At 41.8% G+C, this 21719-nt stretch overlaps 1 protein-coding gene across 3 annotated transcripts in view; it reads right to left on the reverse strand.

Annotated features, from left to right (window-relative positions):
- The window catches only part of LOC145351821 (kelch-like protein 3), a 114939-nt gene extending 93387 nt beyond the window's left edge, over positions 1–21552 (reverse strand). For all 3 annotated transcript variants that reach the window (XM_080201498.1, XM_080201497.1, XM_080201496.1), the window contains exons 1-2: positions 21461–21552; positions 1573–1695 (exon numbers count right to left, since the gene is read on the reverse strand). In XM_080201498.1, coding sequence (XP_080057624.1) covers positions 1573–1695; positions 21461–21549 — 212 coding nt within the window. In that variant the 5' untranslated portion in view covers positions 21550–21552. The remainder of the gene's footprint in view (positions 1–1572; positions 1696–21460) is intronic.
- Between the last annotated feature and the right edge of the window lie 167 nt (positions 21553–21719).

Genomic DNA, 21719 nt, shown 5'->3' on the forward strand with positions numbered 1-21719 from the left:
ATGGTTTGCTTGTTCTGTGACTCGCAGCTCCTTTATAGAGCTCTCAAGTGATTTAAAACCACAAAGTTATGTTATGTTACAAAGTGCCTTCAAATGTTTTAAAACACTTGGGGGTAAATTAGTGAAATCAATTTTATTTTTCAGAGCCAAGTCATGGCAGTGTAGATCCCAAGGTAGTGAGAAATAGAAGAAATGTGCAGGGTGGCATGATGGCACCTCGCAACACCAGGAACCCGCGGTTGATTCCCGGCTTGGGTCACTATGGAGTTTGCACATTCTCCCTGTGTCTGCATGGGTTTCCTCCAGATGCTCTGCTTTCCTCCCACAGTCCAAGATGTGTGGATTAGGCAGATTGGAAATGCCCCTTAGTGTCAGAGGGAACAGCCAGGGTAAATGCATGGGGTTATGGGGATAGGGCTGGGTGGGATTGTGGTTGGTGCAGACTTGATGGGCTGAATGGCCTCCTTCTGCACTGAGGGCATTCTATGATTCTATGAGCTACTAGATGTGTTATATACAAATACACAAACACACACACACACACTAATTCAAAGTAGTGACTAAATAAAAATACTGCATGCTATTCTTCTAAAGAGAAATCATATAATTTCTATTGCAAGTACACGTTTTATCACTGCTATTTACTCACCATGCACTTAAATGCTAATTATCACGTAAAATAGTTAATAGTTTTAACTAAACAAAGTCTGATATAATGCTCCACTGCTTTTCAAAGAAAATTGCTGTGAAGGCTTGGGCTAATTTGGGTAGCTAAAGTAATTAATGGACAGGTTTTGTTGACTGTTAAGGATAGTTATTAAGGTTGGTAAAGTTAAAGTCGCCATAGTCCCAGATGACCATAGGCTTTTCTCCCCTTTGAGTGGGGGGAGCTCACTGGTGGTGATTTTGACTTGAAGGCCAAGACACCTCAGCTGAGAGACAAGGTTGAGAAGATTCATGAATAACCGAAGGCTAGTGAAGATACTCTGAAGGTCAAAGGGGATTACAAATCATCCGGGGGAATCATGGAAAACAAAGAAGAAAATTCTAAAGGATGAAGGATAGAAACATCCCAAAATGACAACATCCTGCTGGTAGCCACATTGACCCAGAATATGAAAACACATTGGAAGATGAAGTAGGCTGCTAGTAGACTTGATTGTGTCCATTCAAAATAAATGGGAAAATAGGCTTTTTCTGCAGAGAAGTGCTATTATAAGAGGTGTTTTATCTGTAGGTTGCTTCCATATCGTTAGCTTTTTGAAAACAATTGCTGTGTAAAATATCCTTATTAACTGCATCACTTCAGATTTTTAAATCACCTATTTCATTCAAAATCATCTATTCCATTCAAATGGGAAAAAAATGGACTCTCTAGGATACTTCAAGGTTAAAAAGAAAACAAAATAGTGTAAATTACTCCAAGATAACCAGCAATGTTGGCAGAACTCTTAGAATCAGTTAGCCTTCTGCAGCTAAGAATGGCACAGAGATCTGAAATGGGGAAAGAGAAGAGAAAAATGATCGAAGGATTCAAATTCAGGAAGAAAAAGTATGTTTTTAAAACATTACCTTCGCAGCTCATTCATGACTTTGAAGGCTTTCATCATATGAAAAGGATTCATAGGAGCCGGGGCCTGATCCTTATCATCTTCATTCAGCTCCACAGTTCGAGGAGGTGAGGACTTGGCATTGCTGTTTACGTAAATGTGAAAATACATGTTTAGAGAGAAGTGAAAAATAAAACAATATACAAAGTATGTAATTAAAAGGGTAGCGCTTTTAATCACAGAGAAGTGCCAAATGTCAATTTTATCAGAATGGTACTTTTATGACAAGTTAATTATGTGGCAAAACATGAGTGACTGTAACAGCATTTGTCCATTTATGTTTACAAAATGTCCCATGGTGTTCATAATATTTTCAGCTTTTTCTGGAAATGGTAAGCATACCTTTTAATCCCTCCACCATTATCCAAATTAACAAACTACAAGTTAGCAATGGTTGCACATACTGGTGAACAGAGCCAAGAAAAGATTCAAAGCTGAAATGAATCAACTATAAGAAATTCACGATGTTTACGAAACCAGACAATATAAAAAAGGCTGTTCTATTCTCACCCGGTAAGGGAACATGATGTTGAGCAAAATGATTAACAGGACTTAATATGCTCATAAAGTCATAAGGTAAATTATGATAGATATTCAGCCCACTCAGTCCATGCTGGTTCTTAGTGGAGCAATTGAGTCAGTCCAATTTCCTTGCTCTATCTCCATTGCTCTGCAAGTCTATTTCTCCTAAATCCAATTTACTTCCAAAATCATTGATCATTTCTGCTTCCACCTCCCTCGTTGGCAGCAAGTTCCAGCTTGATGCAGAAAAATGTTCCTCCTCACATTTCCCCCTGCATTTCTCACCCAAAATCTTAAATCTGTGTTCCATAGTCCTGTACCATCAGCCAACAAGGACAGTTTTTCCTGTCTGGCTTATCAAACCAGTCAAATTGTTGCACACCTCTATCAAATCTCCCATCAATTGCATTTGCTCCAAGAAGTCCAAAGATGTGTGAGTTAGGTGGATTGGCCATGCTAAATTGCCCCTTAGTGTCAGGGGGACTAGCTAGGGTAAATGTCTGGGGTTCTGGAGATAGGGCCTGGGTGGGATTGTGATTGGTGCAGACTCACTGGGCCAAATGGCCTCCTTCTGCACTGTAGGATTCTATGAAGACTCCAGCTTATGCAATCTAATCTTGCAATTAAATACACCATCTCTGAAACCATTCTGATAATTCTCCTCTGCATCGTCTCAAAGAACTTGACATCTGACCTAGAGTGTGATGACTAGAACCGGATGCAACACTCTAGTTGTGGAATAATCAGCATGCTATACAGAATTAACATAACTTCCCTGGTTTTTACTCAATAGCTCTATGTATGCCATTTGGTTTGCTAAATATTCTCTCAGTATGTCCTACCTTTGAAGGTCTTTGCACATAGACCCCGTGGTTCTTAAGCCCCTGCACATTACTTACAGCTGTGCCATTTAGTCTATCTTGCTCTCCCTACCACTTCTGCCAAAATGTGTCATCTTACACTTCTCAGTTTTAAATTTTATTTGACAACTGTCTGCTAATCCTGCTTGCCTATTTATGTCCTTTTGCAACTAATTAGCATCATCCTCAGTGCCTCCCATTAGCATCATTCTCAGTGTCTGCCATTCCTCTAGGTTTGCTATCACAGGCAAATTTTGAGATTTTATTCTGCATTCCAATATCCAAGTTGTTTATATATTTCAAAAATAAAGTGGTCCGAGCACTAACCCTTGAGGAACACCGCTGTCTACCATCCTCCATTCTTACAAAGCATTCATCATGATCCGCTGTCCTTCAGCCAATTTTTATATTTAAATTGACAATGACCCTCCTGTGAAGCTCAATTTTGTTAACCAGCCCCTTAAGTGGTACTTCTATCAAATGATTCCCTCCATACAACAACACCACTGAATTCCCTTCATCAACCTTCTCTGTTACTTCGTCAAAAAAAAACTGCTTTTTATAAATACATGGATTTATAAAAACCTTGGCGAGGTTTGAGTCATCCTTAATTAACTCAAACCTCACCAAGTGCCTGCTAATTATTTTCCCTGATTGTTCCTCAAACTTTAACTACACACAGTAAACTAACTGGCCGGTAGTTGCTAGGACTATCCTTACATCAGTCCTTACATAAGGGGCTCTCAGTTGCCACCTGCCATGCCTCCTTCACCTCCCCTGTATCTAGGGAAGGTTGGAAAATTATGGCAAACATTATCTCCCCCCCATGGATATAAGCCCTCTGCAATGAAGTTACTATGAAAATCCTCCGTTGGTGTAGGTACACCCACTATGCAGTTAGGGAAGGAATTCCAGGATTTTGACCCAGCACAGTGAATGAAAGGCAATACATTTTCCAAGAATTCCAGGATTTTGACCCAGCAACAGTGAATCAAAGGTGATATATTTTCCAAGTCAGGATGATGGGTGACTTGGAGGGGTCCCTCCAGCTAGTGGTGTTCCCAGATATTTGCTGCTCTTGTGCTTCTAGATGACAGTGGTCGTGGGTTTTGAAAATGCTGCCCAAGGAACCGTGGTAAATTCTGGCAGTGCATCTTGTAAATCGTGTACAAGGCTGCCACTGTTTGCCACTGGTGGAGGGATTGAATGTTTGTGGAAAGGTAGCAATCAAGCAGGCTGCTTTGTCCTGGATAGTGTCAAGATTCTTGGGCGTTGTGCAGAATATTCCATGACATTCCTGACTTGTACATTGTGGATGGTGGACAGGCTTTAGCGAGTCAGATGCGTTACTTGCCTCAGGGTTCCTCGCCTTTGATTTGTTCTGGTAGCCACAGTATTTATAAGGCTCCAGTTCAGTTTCTGGTCAATGATAACCCCCAGAATGTTGATAGTGGGGGAATGTCAAGGGGCGATGGTTAAATCCTCTCTTGTTGGAGACGACCATTGCCTGGCACTTGTGTGGTGCGAATTTTACTTTAATCACTCAAATGTCAATTGGGATCATGTTAAGTCACCCAATATCACCACTTCATAGTTCTTGTACATCTCTGTGATTCCTTGCAGATTTGCTCACCTACTTCTGCCAATGTTTGGAGGCCAATAAATACCCTCAGTAATGTACCCATAATCTTTTTGCTTCTCAATTCTTTTATCCAAATTGATTCTCTCCTTGGTCCTTCAAGAACATCCTATAATTTCAACTCTACAATGTCTTCCCTAATCAATATTGCCATCCAACCATCCTCACCATTTTTAAGTCAAGCTTCAGTCATTGCTACTACATTATATTCCCATGATATTTGTGCTGTAGCTCACCAACCTTATTCACCATATTTTGCGCATTTAATATATGCATAGTAACAACATCCTTTCATTCCCCATAGTCCTTCCTTATCCATTCCATTCAATATAGGGCTACTCCTTTCTTTAGTATTGCCCAACACATTCATTTTATGCACCTTGTTCCTTTTTCCACAATTATGTACTGGTCACCAGTCCCTTGCCAGTTTAGTTTCAACCCACCCAACCACACTAGTGAACCTCCATTATGAGGTCCCAATCGTATTGAAATGCAAGCTGTCCCTTTTGAGTAAATGCCCTCAGCCTCAGAACTGATCCCAATGTCCCCCATAGCTGAAGCCCCCCCTACTGCACCACGCCTTAAGACACACAACAATCCTCCCTATCTTCCAAAGCTTACTACCCTTGACGTCTTATTTATTAATCTTCTTCCCTTCTACTGAACATCTGCTGTAGGACCTCAATATCTTCCATCTTTACATCATTAGTATCAACATGTTCCAAAACTTATGACTCACTCCCATTCCCTCTACAAAATATTCTGCACCAGTTCCATGATGTCCCTCACTCTGGCACTAGAAAGAAAACACACCAAGTGACAATTACAGAAATGCCTGTCTGTCCCCCAACAATGGAATCTCCTATACCTACATTTCCACACTTCGCTGTTCCCTATTCTGCAGTTCCTTGTCCACTCGTATCCTGGGCTGGACTGCACACATTCAAATTATTGCCATGACTAACCAGTCCAATGCGAAGTTCTGTTTGGGAGTGGCACACACCTTGAAGATTCCTGTACTTTCTGCCTCTTCCGATCTTTCCTGATGGCAATCCATCTACTATCCTGAACATTTGCTGTCTGTGGCAGTTAATTTCTCAGCCCTTTATCATCATTTGTACCAGATAATTGATCCAAAATGTTCAGAACCAATAAAGACGTACAATACTTAAGGTTCATGATCAACTTACAAATATTCTAAGGGACACTACATAACTTTTCAAAACCAAATAAACATTAAAACCAAAGTAAAAGCAATCGAAATGTTAGCACTAATCAAATAACCTTCTCCAAATAATGCACAGCTTTTGACAACATAGAAGAAAAGGTACTTAAAGTTGTAATTATTTTCCTTCATATTTGTTGTTCACAAAAGCAGAACAAATTCCCAGAATGTTGAATCAATTAACCAGAAAGTGTCAAGTTCATAGAAATTGCTATAAAGTATTTCCAAGTTATTAAGATTACATTAACCTTTGTGCATAGACTAACACAATCCTTTGGGAAAGGAAACCTGAAACTGCCTTCTTGAAGTCTTTGTTAACAGAGAGACAAATCCAGTAGAAGGACATTTGTTGTGTCTTTGCAAAGAATTTCTGAGTCTGCTGAAATAAAAATTATGTTAAGATGTTAGAAATCAATTCAGTCGTTTATTGGTGAGTATTAATTCCTAACTACACATATTCCATTTCCTAATCAAGGGAACTTGAAGAGAATAGTAATAATCTATCTCACATCGTCCCCAAGGCCTTCCTGGTACAGAAAGTCAGCGCTGAAAGATGGACAGACAACAGAATCATTACATCGATACCATATTATGGAGAAAGGAGTCTAAAAAATGAAACTGCCCTTGCCAGACAAACCATATATTTAAATTCCTTCAAAAGATGCGAACATCGTTGCACCGGCATTATTTATTGTCCATTCTTAATTGCTTGAGAAAATGACAGTGAACTATCTTCTTGGGCCACTGCAGTTCATGTGATGAAGATGCTCCTATAATGGATTTTATTTCAGCAACAATACAGGGACAGAGATATGTGCCCAAGTTAGGATGGCATGTCACTTGGAAGTGAGGTGTTCCCATGTAACATTTGCCCCTATCCTGGGTGGAGGTGGTCACTGTTTGGGAACTGCTGTAGAAGAAGCCTTTGGAATAAACAGTGCACATTGCAGAGTACACCAGTGAGTCAGGGAGTGGATGAAGTGCCAATCAAATGACTCATTGCCTCAGGTATGTCAAACTCCTTGAAAAATCCTCCAACTGCATGCACCCAATTAAGAACTCCATCACTCAGCTGATCTGTGTCACTTCTCACAATATAAAAGATAAATGATTTCAAATGAGTGGAATTTTCAGGCTCTTTAATTCAGGATAACAGCTATAAAAATTATTTATATTCTACACAGTAAGAGGCAGTCAAAAACTATAATATGCACAAGACAGCTTGAGACATGCTAGAAGAAACAACATATTTACATAATACCTTTAACCTTTTTTTATGCGTTGACTAGGGAAGCAGTCATCATTCGCTGTCGATGTTAACAAACCATTCAATGGCTTCAGCTGACAGTAAATCATTGTGATGTCAACAGGAACGGATATGTGGGAGTTCAGGTGCTTCTCATGTGTCAGTGTGGGCTCGATGGGCCTCTTCTGCACTGTATGATTCTATGATATGGGAAATTGTCTGATGTGGATGGCCATCGTCACAATTTGAGCTGTTCCTCACATTCTACTTGTGGCCACATCTTCCCTGGCTTATACTCAAGCGGTTGAGGGTTGTCCAGATAATCCGTGAAAGGTCGAAACCCAGACCTCGTCACTTGGGTTAGTTACCAGGTTGCAGTTGGTAACGTTTACAGTAAACCAGCAAGTAAGCCATCATAAGATGGGGCTGCCAGATTGTTGAATGTGGGCTTGCTCCATTAGGGACTATGGGATGCCAGATGGGTGGTCTGACTTTGGCCGTCAGTATTAAGTTTGCCCTGTCTTCAAATGGCAGAGTCTTGAAAGGGAGTCAAATCATTTTAATGCCAATCTCCAGCACCTCTTTGAAATACATACCTGAATCTCCACCTTGTGAGGAGAACTTTTTTCTCTCAGACAGTTGTTAGTCCATGAAATTCTCTTCCCTTGAGAGCAGTGGAAACAGGGTCACTGAATATTTTAAGACTGAATGAGATAGATTCTTGATTGACAGGTGAGTCAAAGATTATGGGGGTAGACAGGAAAGTAGAGTTGAGACCACAATCAGAGCAGCTATGAGCTTAAGTGCCAGAGCAGGCTTGAGGGTCCAGATGAACTATTCCTGCTCTTCCACATCCGTCTGCATTACCACTGCCTCCTCGCTTCTCTCCTGCAGCACTTCCCTGGTTAATTACTCAGAAACCGCTCAGTCTGAATTCACCAATGCATTCAGTTCAGAAAATACCAAGGAATCATTAGCCATCATTGTATCCACCTCCGAAGCAAACATTCTTTAGTCCTATGGCTTATAAAACTTGAAAGAGCCGAGTCTGTTTCAGCAGCTTGCTGTTGGTAAATCACACTTAACAAATCTACTGGAATATTTTGAGGATATAACAAATAGAACAGAAAAAGGAAAACAAGTGAATGTGGTGCATTTGGATTTTCAGAAAACTTTTGATAAAGTCCCCATAACAGGTTAATGGTCAAATATAAAACATATGGGATAGGTGGTGATATATTGGCATGGATCGAGAATTGGTTGACAAACAGGAAACAGAAGGGAATATGGCATTGAGATAAAGGGTCAGCAATGATCATATTGAATGGTGGAAGAGGCTTGAAGGGCCAAATTGTCTAATCCTACTTTCTATGTTGGACAACAGCTGCTGTCTACAATACTGAGGCAAATCAGACAATTCCACAGCATTCAAACCAGCCAAGGTGTTATTGTGCAAACTGTCCAGAATAGGCATTGCAGAATACAACTCAGGTGATATTCAGGGCATTGTATTTGACACCATCTGGCAAATCATGTAAGTGTACAGCATTGAGAAACTTTTGAAAGTATAGATCCAGAATGCTCAGCAACAAACTATGGCTCCAGTGGTTTTAAATAACTCTAGTGAAGTGGCTATTGCTGAAGTTACCACCATTGCTGTTACTGCCAGTACCATTAATGTAAATACTGTCCAAATTGCATCATCTGCTCTACAATAGTTGGATAAATTAAACTTTTTTTTACTGCTTTATAATGTTGTATCACTGTTTTAGGTTAAGGGTAAATATTTATACCAATTCGCATGCTTGGTGTTAGAATGTTTTCTTATCCAGAAATATCTTGGTCCCAAACATTTCAGACTGGAGATGTTAGTGTATAAGTTTGCATTTGTGTGACCCATCCTCTCTTTTGTCTAATTTGCTGCAGTATTGCAGTCGGCAGCATTTTCTGTTTTTATATCAAGGCCTTCTATATCTCCTCAAAAAATTTCAATATAATTTGCAGATTGATTCATTTCAGGGACAATTACAGTCTAATCCTTTGGATTTTCTAACAATCTCTGGAAAGGGTGCAGAGGAGGTTTACCAGGATGTTGCCTGGCATGGGGGGACTGGGTTACGAGGAGAGATTGAAGAAACTGGGGCTATTCTCCTTGGAAAGACGGAGATTGAGAGGGGACATGATAGAAGTATATAAGATACTGAAGGAAATAGATAGAGTTAATAGTGAGAGACTGCTCCCTAGACTGGGTACGAACACGAGAGGTCATCATTTAAGGGTGAGGGGGGGGGAGGTATAATTTGGAGGTGAGAAGAAGGTTCTTTACGCAGAGAGTTGTGGGGGTCTGGAATGCGCTACCGAGTACGGTGGTGGAGGCAGGAACGTTGGACTCGTTTAAGATGCAGTTAGATAGGCACATGAGTGAAACGAGAATGGAGGGATATGGTAGGGGCTATTAAATAGGGTTAAACCTCGGGAGACACCGGAAGGGCAGGCTGTATGATTAATATTTTTTGTCTTTATTCCACAGGTGGAGGTCCACCTCGTGTCAAGCGAGGGGCATGCACACGGCAGGTCGTGCGTGGGCTGCTCTTGGAAGTCCAGGAGTGGCCTAGTACTTCATGTCGGTGTGTGTGCTTGATCCTGGACCGGTAGACGGGCGCCACAACAGCTCAGTGACTAGCACTGCTGGCTGTGCAGACACATGGATTTGGGCCTGTGTCTGTGGGAGTTTGCGCATTCTCCCTGTGGTTGCGTGGGTTTCCTCCAGGCGCTCCGGTTTCCTCCCACACCCCAAAGATGTGCTCTTAGGCTAATCGGTTTTTACCAAATTGGCACTATTTCTTCCCTGAATCTGACTGAGTAGGGTTCCATTCGTAGACATGCAGGGTAGAATAGGTGTAGGGTGATGCGGCGGCGCGGGCTCGTTGGGCCGAAGGGCCTGTTTCCCGTGCTGGGTTGTTCTTTAATTTATCTATTTTCCTAAACAGGTTCTCTCTTTACTGAGGTATAGATTGACTGGCTCCGACTGGATATGCATCCTATCTCACATTTTCCATGCCCATTAATATCCAGCATTAGATAATATTAATAACTGGTCTTTTACTGGGTGGCTATTATTCAGCTGTTAAGTGTCGTTTGTGTAGACTGTTTGTCCATTATGTATACCATTCTAAGTTTAAAACCATTCTCATCATGGTCCACACATGCAAGCTTCATCATGAACTGTCAGAAGTGAAAATTCTGCCTGATTTTCCCTCAGTCCAGGGACTCTAGGACCAGTTTACTCTTACTAAGATTTACTAACTCAATCACAAGAGTTTTGATACTATTGATAATATTTCTTTTAAATGATTTGGACGTTCAAGAGCCTGGTATGGAAATAGTGCTAGCCTTTTCCACAGTAACTGCTCTACCTTAGTGGTGTATATTTCCAAATGCATAATGTATATATTAACTACCTGGCTTAGAGAGAGCAAAGAAATAAATCAAAAAAGTGAGCATATAATCCTTAGTACTTCTAAAGTCAAGCTATTCTTGAATATGTCATAGATATGAACAAGAAACAAGGTGATTGTTCTCCCTTTAGTTTTAATATGTACTTGAGTGCTGATTTTGTTTTAATGAGGAAATCTGACAAAAAAAACGATTCAGGCAGCATTCTGATGTACCTTTTGCAATAATTAAGGATGCAGATTCAAACAGAGTCATGATCCCGGTATTAATTTTCTCAGTACATTATATATATGTTGCTTAGAATGCATTGTGGCAGGCATGAGAAATTTGAAATTTTAGGTTAAGGCTCTTCAGTAAATTACACATCTGAGCAAATGAAATTCCTCTCCTAAAGTTTTAAACATTTACAATCATAATTAATCTCAATTGTTTAATCTTTCAGATGTTTCTCATGCTTTCTCTCTCTTTTATATCTATCATCACTTCCTTCCCCACAAAAACAAGCCTCAACTTCACCATCCTTGCAAACTACCATCCCATCCCCAGTCTCACGTTCCTTTTCAAAGACCTGGAACATGTTGTCTCATCCCAAACCTGTTCCCACCTTTCGCAGAACTCCAATTAAAGCCTCAATGCTCCGTACTGGGCGACACTGCTGCCTCACAGTGCCAGGGACCCAGATTCAATTCCGGGCTTAGGTCACTATCTGTGTAAAGTCATCATGTTCTCCCCTTGTCTGTGCGAGTTCCCTCCAGGTGCTCCGGTTTCCCCCCACAGTCTGAAAGACATGCTGGTTAGGTGCATTGGACATGCTAAATTCTCCTGAACAAATGCTGGAGTGTGGCGATTAGTGGATTTTCACAGTAACTTCTTTGCAGTGTTAATGTAAGCATACTTGTGACACAGATAAATAAAACAAATAGTATAGTTCAGCAAAACTTCATTAGATTTATATTCAACATCTTACAATAAATCCAGCTTTTGCAATAAAGGCTAACAGGCCATTTGCCTTCCCACTGTACCTGAATGCTTACAATTTACAATTCACATTGCCTGGTATGGTGGGAAGGTCTTATGAGGAAAGGCTGAGGGATTTGAGGCTGTTTTTGTTAGGAAGAAGAAGGTTAAGAGGTGACTTAATAGAGGCATATAAGATGATCTGAGTATTAGATAGGGTGGACAGTGAGAGCCTTTGTCCTTGGATGGAGATGGCTAGCACAAGGGGACATAGCTTTAAATTGAGGAGTGATAGATATAGGACAGATGTCAGAGGTAGGTTCTTTACTCAGACAGTAGGAAGGGCGTGGAATACCCTGTCCGCAATAGTAGTGGACTTGCGAACATTGAGGGCATTTAAATGGTCATTGGATAAACATATGGATGATATTGGAATAATGTAGGTTAGATGGGCTTTAGATTGGTTTCACAGGTCGGCGCAACATTGAGGGCCGAAGGGCTTGTACTGCGCTGTAATGTTCTATGTACCTAGATCACTCTGTTCGGCAGCATTTTTTCATTTAAAACATTATGCTTTTCTCTTCTTCCTACCAAATGGACAAGCTCATACTTTCTAACCAAAATGGACAAGCTCATACTTTCTAACATTATATGCCATCTGCCAATTTTTTTGCCCACGCGCTTAGTCAATGTATATGCCTTTGCAGACTCCTTGCATTGTCACAACTTGGTTTCCATCAGCAAATTTGACCACAATACTCAGTCCCTTCAACCAAGTCATTAACACAGATCGTAAATAGTTGAGGCCACATGATCCCTGTGGCACTCAACTAGATACAGTTTGCACACCTGAAAATAACCCACATGTTTTCTGTTAGTTATCCAATCCTGTATCCATGACAGTTATGCTTGTGGGAGAGTGCATGTGGAAGACAGGAGGATTAGTAAACCAACTGTGGAATGATGAGAATGAACCTGTGGTAGTTGAATTTATACAGGATAAAAGATCTTTCAGTGCAGAGACTGGGAATGAATAGGCGAGAATTTACTGATGACTGTGTCTGGTCCCTGAGAGCAGAGGGAAAGTAGTAGATGAAGAGGCTGTTGAAGAAGAGGTGCAAAGTGTGGTGCAGATGAAATGTTCATGCATGAAGAATGAGCTAGGAGTTCAAGTAGAGCCAAGGTGCGATTTGCTGTTGAATGCCCGGCTGCCACTACCACACGGTTAGACCAAGATACGCAATGGAACAGTGCATGTGGCATCAGCGAGAGGGAAGGAGTTACCATCTAACAGCCAGTCTACATTAGGCTTAAAATGCTATGGCATTCCTCCGAGATAAGATTGTGAACAAGAAAGACCATATTTAACAGAGCAGAGACATTTTGAAATGCAGTGCAAAGAGACAGGCTGGCTGGAAGCTCATTGGATGCAATGCTCAAGAGACCTGGGGCCTGAGGGAGGGATACGGCAGGGGTAAGAAGGTGCACAAAATTTATAATTCGTCGACTGGGCCCAACATCTGACAACTGGAACTTTAGAAAAATAACTTGTATTTAAATTGCATCTTATCACATTTGCAGTCACTGTTACATGGGGGGGACAGCTGTCACTTTGGGCCCACAAACAGCAATGAGATAAACAACCAGTTAACATGTTTGGTGGTGTTCATTAAGTGAGTAATATTGAACAAGGTATCAGGAGAACTGTGTTCTCCTCTGCCATGAGATCTTAAAACAGGCAGGCAAGGTCTCATTTTAACACCCTAGTTAGAGGATGGCAAGTCATTAAACCTGCATTATTTTTCAAGTATTTGACAGATTAAGGATTATATGCATGTATTTTCTGATTTATCATCGAAATGTCACATTGGTATCAGTTTGGTCTTGAAATCAATGTTTCATTTTTCACACTGGTCAGGACAAGTTTAATTTATCAAATTATCAATGATACCTAGAGACACAACATATGATTTGAAATTTTGTATATAAAAAACTGAATTTGGCTCCAGTTCTTTAATTAACTTGCTTTATGATAGCCACAGGGGTGATTCTCAAGTACCAGAAACATCAAGAGATAATCCTAGGAGTATTTTGTAAAGAAATGATTACATTGATTTTTGAAAGGATGTCATGTAAATTTCTGGATGTCTTTAGAGGAAGTGTGAAGTCCACTTTGAATTTCAAAGAAATTCTCTCATGGATTATTTTTAACATAAAAGACTTGGAGTGAGAGATGTCCTTTTTATAACTAGGAATATATTAATTGTCAGAAGCAGAGAAGGCAGTCTTTCGGAATCAATTAATTATACATGTCAGGTGGATGGCAAGTAAGTAATTACTCTGCAATATTTGTCTCCATTCAGTTTACTACTTCAGTTTACAAAAAATAGGCCAATAGAAAACTAAATGGATGCTTCACTCCTGTGGAAGCAAACAGTGGAACTATCAGTAAGAAATCATTTTCCTCAACAATCACATCATGCAGAAATAAACTAAAACACATTTACCAGAGTCAAAATCTAACTCAGTAAGTTTAAAGTAAGGGGACACTCCAATATTTAGTCCATGCATATATTTACATCATAGTATTGTTAGACCAAATTTTCCACTTACACATGTTACAATCTCACTGCTAGTACAAAGTTAAACGGAGTTATGCCAATACTATTACAGCACAAGCAAACTTGAAATTAATCATTTTTCAGGGTCAGAATTTAAAATTATATTTGCACATAAACCATTTTTTAATGGTTTTTAATATTGCTACAAGTCACCTGTGAAAGGATTGCAAGTTTGTGAAGCTCCCTTACGTTTTGAGAAGGTGCTGGAAGAATCTCTGCTCAATTGATCCAGACTCTCACTCTGATTTAATACTGATTTTTGCCTTTAATCAGTGGTGGCAGTGGCTAGGGGGAGTGGGCATGGGTTATGTTGCACCATCTCGTGTGTTCAGGCTAGATCCAGACTCAACGGAAAGAAGAAAAATAAAATCAGACGATTTGCAGCATCTCAACCACTGACCTTGTCAGTTTCAACTATGTTTGAATTGTGCAAAGCTAAGATTAAACCTGGGATCAGACGTACAATGTGACCTTCTGGTCTGGTGGTGTTTTTATTCTATACCTAGTGTCAAAATATGCTACCAATACATAGCTGTTGCTTAATCCTAATTTAATTCCACTTGAAAGAATGTCAAATTATCCAGTATAGGTAGTCAAAAATTAAGTACAGGCGGCTTTGTTTGCACAATCTCAAATTAACTTAACAGATAGTTGAAATAAACAAAACAGTATATTTCACTTACTGGTCTTGAAGTCACATTACCAGAAAGATTAATTAAAATGTCTTCAGAATGCTAAACAATATTAAACGAATGAAAGAAACAACAATCATGGGAGAACTCTGAATGGGAGTCAGGATACCATGAGAATCATGTCATAACACCAATTACAACAGAAAAAGTTAAATCCGAGCATAAAAAGAATTCAAGAATCCCAATTTCTTGTTGTATCACCCCCGCCTCCCCCCCAATATTTGTGCCGATGTTTTAGTGTATAAATGCAGTGAAAATAATATTGGAAACTTACATATTGATAAAAATGTATCAACAGCCAGATCTGGATCTAATAATCTTTACAGGAATAAAGGACCCAACACAACCTATGGCACTCCGTATTTGTAACAGGTGTACATTTTGCAGAAGTCAGTTGTACAGTATTTTGTTCATTATTAATCTAGTTTTTCATTTATTTCATTGTCTTATTCAAGTATTAACTTCTTTATAAAGTCAGATAAGTATAATAATATCAGGAAAGAGGGAGGCCTTTTGATCCATTGAGTTGGTACCTGCTCTTTTGAAGAACAGTCCCATTTACCTTGCTTTTTCTCCATAGCCCTGCATTTGTTCCTCCTTCAAGTATTTACCCAATCCTCTTTTGAAAACTACAACTGAATCTAGTTCCAGCAGGCAGTCATTCAAAGTTACATCCACTTTAAATACCAATAGTAAACCGATAGCTTTGCTTTATCACTGAGGTGACATCACAACATTAACATTACTTAAGGCGTTGGAGAAGGTATAAAAGAGATGATCTAGAATGTTCCCAGGGGTGAGGTAAATGACTTAGAGTTAAATGAAGGGCTGAGATAGGGTAAATTGAAAGAACCATCACACAAACCAGCCTCCTATCCATTGACTCTGTCTATACTTCCCACTGCCTCAGGAAAAGCAGCCAGTATAATTAAGGGCCCCACGCAACCCAAATATACTCTCTTCCATCTTCTTCCGTCAGAAAAAAGATACAACAGTCTGAGGTCATGTACCAGTTGCTTCTTCCCTGCTGCCATCAGACTTTTGAATGGACGTAGCTCACATTAAGTTGATCTAGCTATGGCTGTACCACTACATTCTGCACCCTCGCCTTTCCTTCTCTATGAATGGTATGCTTTGTCTGTATAGCATGCAAGAAACAATACTAATACATGTGACAATAATAAATCAAATCAAATCAAAACCAGTGACCATAAGGATTGACAACATGAGGACAGTTTTAAGAAACTGACAAAAAGAGGTTAATAAGGGGAAATTTTTTTTTTCAGAAGTTGCTTGGACTTGGAATGCACAGCCTGACAGTAGTCTTCAAACGAGAACTGGATAAAAAAATTGAACAAGAGAAAATTGCAAGGACAGGAAGAGCAGGGGAATACGACTGACTGGATAACTCTTCAAAAAGCTCAGTACAGACGTGATGGATCAAATGGATGCCTTCTCTGCAGTAATATCCTCATATTACACCAGCTCTGGATTAACTGCAATTGTGACAAGATACACAATATCTTGAATTGTCTGAAGTGAACTGATATTCCACGTTCAGGTGTGAATAATATTACCAATGTGGTAATCACCTATGCAATGATATAAATGGCAGATACTAGATCAATGATCATTAATATTACATAGAATTTAGTCTCTAGACCCATTCTTCCCTCTTTCCCAGTGGATGTAAAATTCGATCATATTTTGGTTGCTGCTACCTCGAATTACCCAAGGTCGTTATTTGACTTTGTCACATTGTACAATGTCAAGTCTAATATAACCAGTTCTCTGGTTGATTCAAAACTATCTTGGAAGCAGTCTATGAACTCCGTATCCAGGCTACTGCAGCCAATCTGATTTTTCCAGTTCACATGTGGATTAAAATCGCCCATGATTTGGCTCACAGTGCAAGAAACCTATACAATCTACTTTGGTCATATGTGTTATGTATTTTGAAATGTGATGCATCTGACCACAGTTCGCCAGTTGGTTCACATATATTGCATACATATTCTGATTATTAGAGTACAAGGTAGACATAGTAGATTGTTTTATCTTTTCAAATTTGTACACATCTGTAAAGTTATAACTAGGGTGAAGGATTGGGAATATTAGAATCATTCTTGTGTTCATTTCTGGATATTTCCAACCTTTATTGGCCTGGTGTAATACAATTCATTTTCTTGTTTAATAAAATGTTTTATTCTTTTTGTTAAACGTTTATTAGGAAACTCTTATCAATTAGTTCTGTAACTCACCTCCATCGTGTCTAATAAAAAAACTAGGATTTATCCAGCCTGGTTACATTCTAGGATATGACTTGTTGAGTATTATCATCAGTTTTGTAACAGTATTCAGAATAGTTTCTTAAGACAACACATTTTAGGTTCTGGAACCAATTAGAACAAAGGACAAAGAAAATGACAGCCCAAGAAAATCCAGCTCTTCAAGCCTGCACTGACTATGCTGCCCAACTCATCCAGGGATAAACCCCTCCTCTTCTGGGGACTAAGGGTCCAGAGAGACTCGGGGACTATAGTTGGGTATGAAGCTGAGTGACCCTGGCAGAACCCAAACTGAGCCTCAATGTGCAGGTCTTTGCCGATAGAACTCCTGCAATGTCTTTGTCAATGATTGAAAATGGACTAATGGGCCAGATTGGATTTGTCCTGCTCTTAATGGAAGGGCATTCCTCAGCAATTTCCTACATTGTTAGGCTGATGAAACAGTTTGTCTAAAGATGCATTTAAAGTTATTAAAGTTAACTATATTTTAAAATAAATAGTTAAAGTACATACTAACTTTCAAACACTTGCTCTGTCATAATTGTATCTTTGCAAAAAGTGCAAGCTAATTATACTGAGGAGAAAATATTCCATCCTCAGTAAATCTCATTTCCGACAATGACAATTTTTTTTCATATTATTTGGATATTAAAACTCTCTGGCATTGGTTGTGATTTTCAATTGGTGATAGACTGCAAAAATGTAACACTAGGTTTAAAAAAAATGTGGCCTGCATTGACTCTCAAGCTATCAGCTGAATTAAGAGTTGGTGCATTGCCTTGGATCCTTGGACTAGGAATGGGATAGGAATAAAAAAGAGCCTGGGATTCCCATTCCAACGACTGCGCAAAAAACATACGTGTTTATACATACTGGTTGCTGACAAGATGGGGTTATAGGCCTCAGAACAGTCTCTTAAGACTTAATTCTTAGACTTATATATGACAAATTACTAGTTGGAAAAGTTATTTAAAAGGTTCTGACATCCTAGGAACCATAACCAGCAATTAAAGCCCGGAATCCTTTTCACCATCAGGACAGGAAGAAAATTGAAAACAATGAAATCTATGTTTATGCCATCGTCAACAACAATAAGAAAGTAAAATCACATTGGAAGAAACTGCTCTTGTCGAGAGCTGTAACAGATTCAACAAGCCAAAAGGCACCCGTCTGTGGTGTAAACATTCTACGAAAGTGAATGAACATTTTTAGTTTAGATGAACCATGATGTGATAGAACTTAAATATATCTCAACCACAATTACCTCATAATATAGCATATTTAAACATTAAAACTTTCCATGGTATTTCACATGAGTGTAATAAATAAGACATAATTTCATATCTCTTCCCCAAAATTATTGAAACATAGAAAATAAGAGTAGACTATTCAACCCCTCAAGCCTCCTCCACTATTCAATACAATCATGGGTGATCCTCTAATCTCAACACCATTTTCCCAATCTTTCCTCATAACCCTGGGCACCTTTGGGGTCTAGAAATCTACATATTTATTCTAAAAAATATACAGTGACTTGACCTCCACAGCCTTCTGTGACAGAAAATTTCACAGGCTCACCACCCTGTGAGTAAAGAAATTGCTCTTAATTTCAGTTCTAAGAGGCCTACCCCGTATCCAGAAACTGTCATCCATTGTTCTAGAGCCACACCCAGGGGAACATCCTCCCTGCATTTATTCTGTCCAGGCCTGTCAGAATTGTATACATTACAAAGAGATCGTCTCATTCCTCTAAACTCTAGTGTATACAAACCTAATCACTTCAATCTTTCCTCATATGATAATCCTGCCATTCCAGGGACAGTCTGGTGAATCTTTGCTGCATGCCCTGTAAATAAATCCTCTCTCAGACCAAAACTGCACACAATACTCCCAAAACTTTTCCAACAAGTTATTATGCTCTCACCAATTCCACCATTCCTCAGCTTCAGTTTGCAGTGAGAAGCAGAATAACTTAAGGCAGCCAGACCAACTTTCACAATTATTGGCTGAAAGGTGCAAGTTTAAATTGAAGAGGACACAAAAATACAGCTAAGTAAGTTGAACTTTGGCTGCAGCCAATAAACACCATTGTTACCAGGCTAGATAAATTAACGGTGTGAAGTTTTCAACTGATATTACCCAATCTAAAGCAAAAATATTGAAATACAGAATACCATTAGTAGTGATGCTGCTTTATATTGGATTTGTGGTGTATTGGGATTGTCTGAACCTCAGATTTGGTTTTTATACATTCATGATCCAGATTTATCAATGACGGCTTTCAGTATCTCTCGAATTCCTCACAAACATTACTTGAAAATCCTACAAATTGCACTGCTGTGTCAGGTTCAGAAGACATTTGTTAAAAATTTCCTCCAGAAATCAACGCGGTTGGAAATACCATCGTGACCAGAAAAATCTTCAGAAATGGGAAAGGGAATGGGGCACAGAAGTGCAATGTCAGTTCAAACGTGAAACTGGTATACTAGAAACAACAAAGAGTCGTGAATGCAGCCCAATCCATCATGCAAACCAGCTTCCCATCTATTGACTCCATCAACACTTCCCACTGCCTCAGAAAAGCAGCCAGCATAATCCAGCACCCCCGACGCATTCGCTTCTGCCTTTTTCAGCAAGGAAAAAGATACAAAAGTCTGAAAACACGTACTAACTGACTCAGTCAAGTTGAAACTTCTGCTTCAATCATTTCTTACTGAGCTGGACAGTTCCCAAAATATTTAAAGAATTTTTTTTGGGATGATTCAGTAATTTCATCTCCCTCAGACTTTTGAATGGACCTATCATATAGTAAACCAATCTTTCTTGACACCTTAGCTGTAATTGCAGAACTACATTCTGCACCCTCTGCTTTCCTTTCCCCCAATAAATGAACAATATGCTTTGTCTGTATAGCATGCAAGAAACAATACTTTTCATCGTATCCCAACACACGTGATAATAATAAATCAAATCAAATCAAATGTTTCCTGACAGTGTGTACAAGGGCCTCTCTTCAGATGCTCATTATGGTGGACTTCAGGTACAACCAGGAGAGGAGAGATGGGGGTAGAGCCGGGATTGCGGGGGGGGGGGGGGGGGGGGGGGGGGGCGGTGGTGTACAGCCAGGGTGGAGGGTGGGGGTGGAGCTGGGAGGGCAGGGTGTAGAGCCGAGGCGGATGGGGGGAGGTGGTGTACAGCCAAGAGGGGTGGGGGATGGGTATAGAGCTGGGGGCAGGGGTGGAGGGGGGGGTTGTAGAGCCGAGTGGGTTAGGTCGCAGAACTGGGAGTGGGGGAGGGGGGCGGTAGAGCCGGGGGGGGGAGGGGGGGGCGTAGAGCCGGGGGGGGGAAAGGGGGGGCGTAGAGCCGGGGGGGGAAAGGGGGGGCGTAGAGCCGGGGGGGGGAAAGGGGGGGCGTAGAGCCGGGGGGGGGGAAAGGGGGGGCGTAGAGCCGGGGGGGGGAAAGGGGGGGCGTAGAGCCGGGGGGGGGAAAGGGGGGGCGTAGAGCCGGGGGGGGGAAAGGGGGGGCGTAGAGCCGGGGGGGGGAAAGGGGGGGCGTAGAGCCGGGGGGGGGAAAGGGGGGGCGTAGAGCCGGGGGGGGGAAAGGGGGGGCGTAGAGCCGGGGGGGGGAAAGGGGGGGCGTAGAGCCGGGGGGGGGAAAGGGGGGGCGTAGAGCCGGGGGGGGGAAAGGGGGGGCGTAGAGCCGGGGGGGGGAAAGGGGGGGCGTAGAGCCGGGGGGGGGAAAGGGGGGGCGTAGAGCCGGGGGGGGGAAAGGGGGGGCGTAGAGCTGGGGGGGAAAGGGGGGGCGTAGAGCTGGGGGGGAAAGGGGGGGCGTAGAGCTGGGAGTGGGGGGGAAGGGGGGCGTAGAGCTGGGGGTGGGGGGGGAAGGAGGGGCGTAGAGCTGGGGGTAGGGGGGGAATTGGGGAGGTAGAGGGGAGAATGGGGGGTAGAGCCGGGTGGAGGGGGAGGGGGAGTTGAGCGGGGGGGGGGCGGTAGGTTTGGAGACTGGGTCGGGGGTGGTGCGGGATGGAGCACGCGTAGGTGTCAGTGTCCCGCTGCCCGCATCCCGGCCCCGCAGAGGGAGCAGGCGGTGGGGGCTGTGTGTGTTGTGGGGTGGAGGGTGGTGGTGGTGAGAGCTGCTGTCTGGCCGCTCAGTGAGGGGGAGCTGGTGCTGTGTGTGTGTGTGTGTGTGTGTCTCTCTCTCTCTCTGTCAGTCGCCCGGACACGGGGCCTCGGCGCGGCGCCATGGCAGCGGCAGCTCGCGCTCTCAGGACCCCTGCCTTTAGCTCCCCTCCGCGGCGCCTGCCTCCCCGGTTGCCCCTGGCAGCGGCAGCGGGCAGAGACTCACCTGGCTCCTGGGCACCGTCCCCCGCCGCCGCCGCCGCCGCCGCCACTGCGAGACTCCGCAGCATTTCTCGCCGTGTTGCAGGGATTCATACAGCTCTCTCGGTGTGAAGGAGGAGGAGGAGGAGGCGGGGGGAGAAGAGGCCGTTTCCTCCTGTCGCCGCCCGCCAGCACCCCCCCAGCAAAACCACGACGAAAAAAGTTTCTCACACATAAAATAAATCCCTGACGGCCGCTGCTTTGTTCACCCCAAGCTCACACTT

This window comes from Carcharhinus amblyrhynchos, chromosome 13, assembly GCF_965287045.1.
Source record: "Carcharhinus amblyrhynchos chromosome 13, sCarAmb.v2.hapA, whole genome shotgun sequence".
Taxonomy (NCBI): Eukaryota; Metazoa; Chordata; class Chondrichthyes; order Carcharhiniformes; family Carcharhinidae; genus Carcharhinus; species Carcharhinus amblyrhynchos.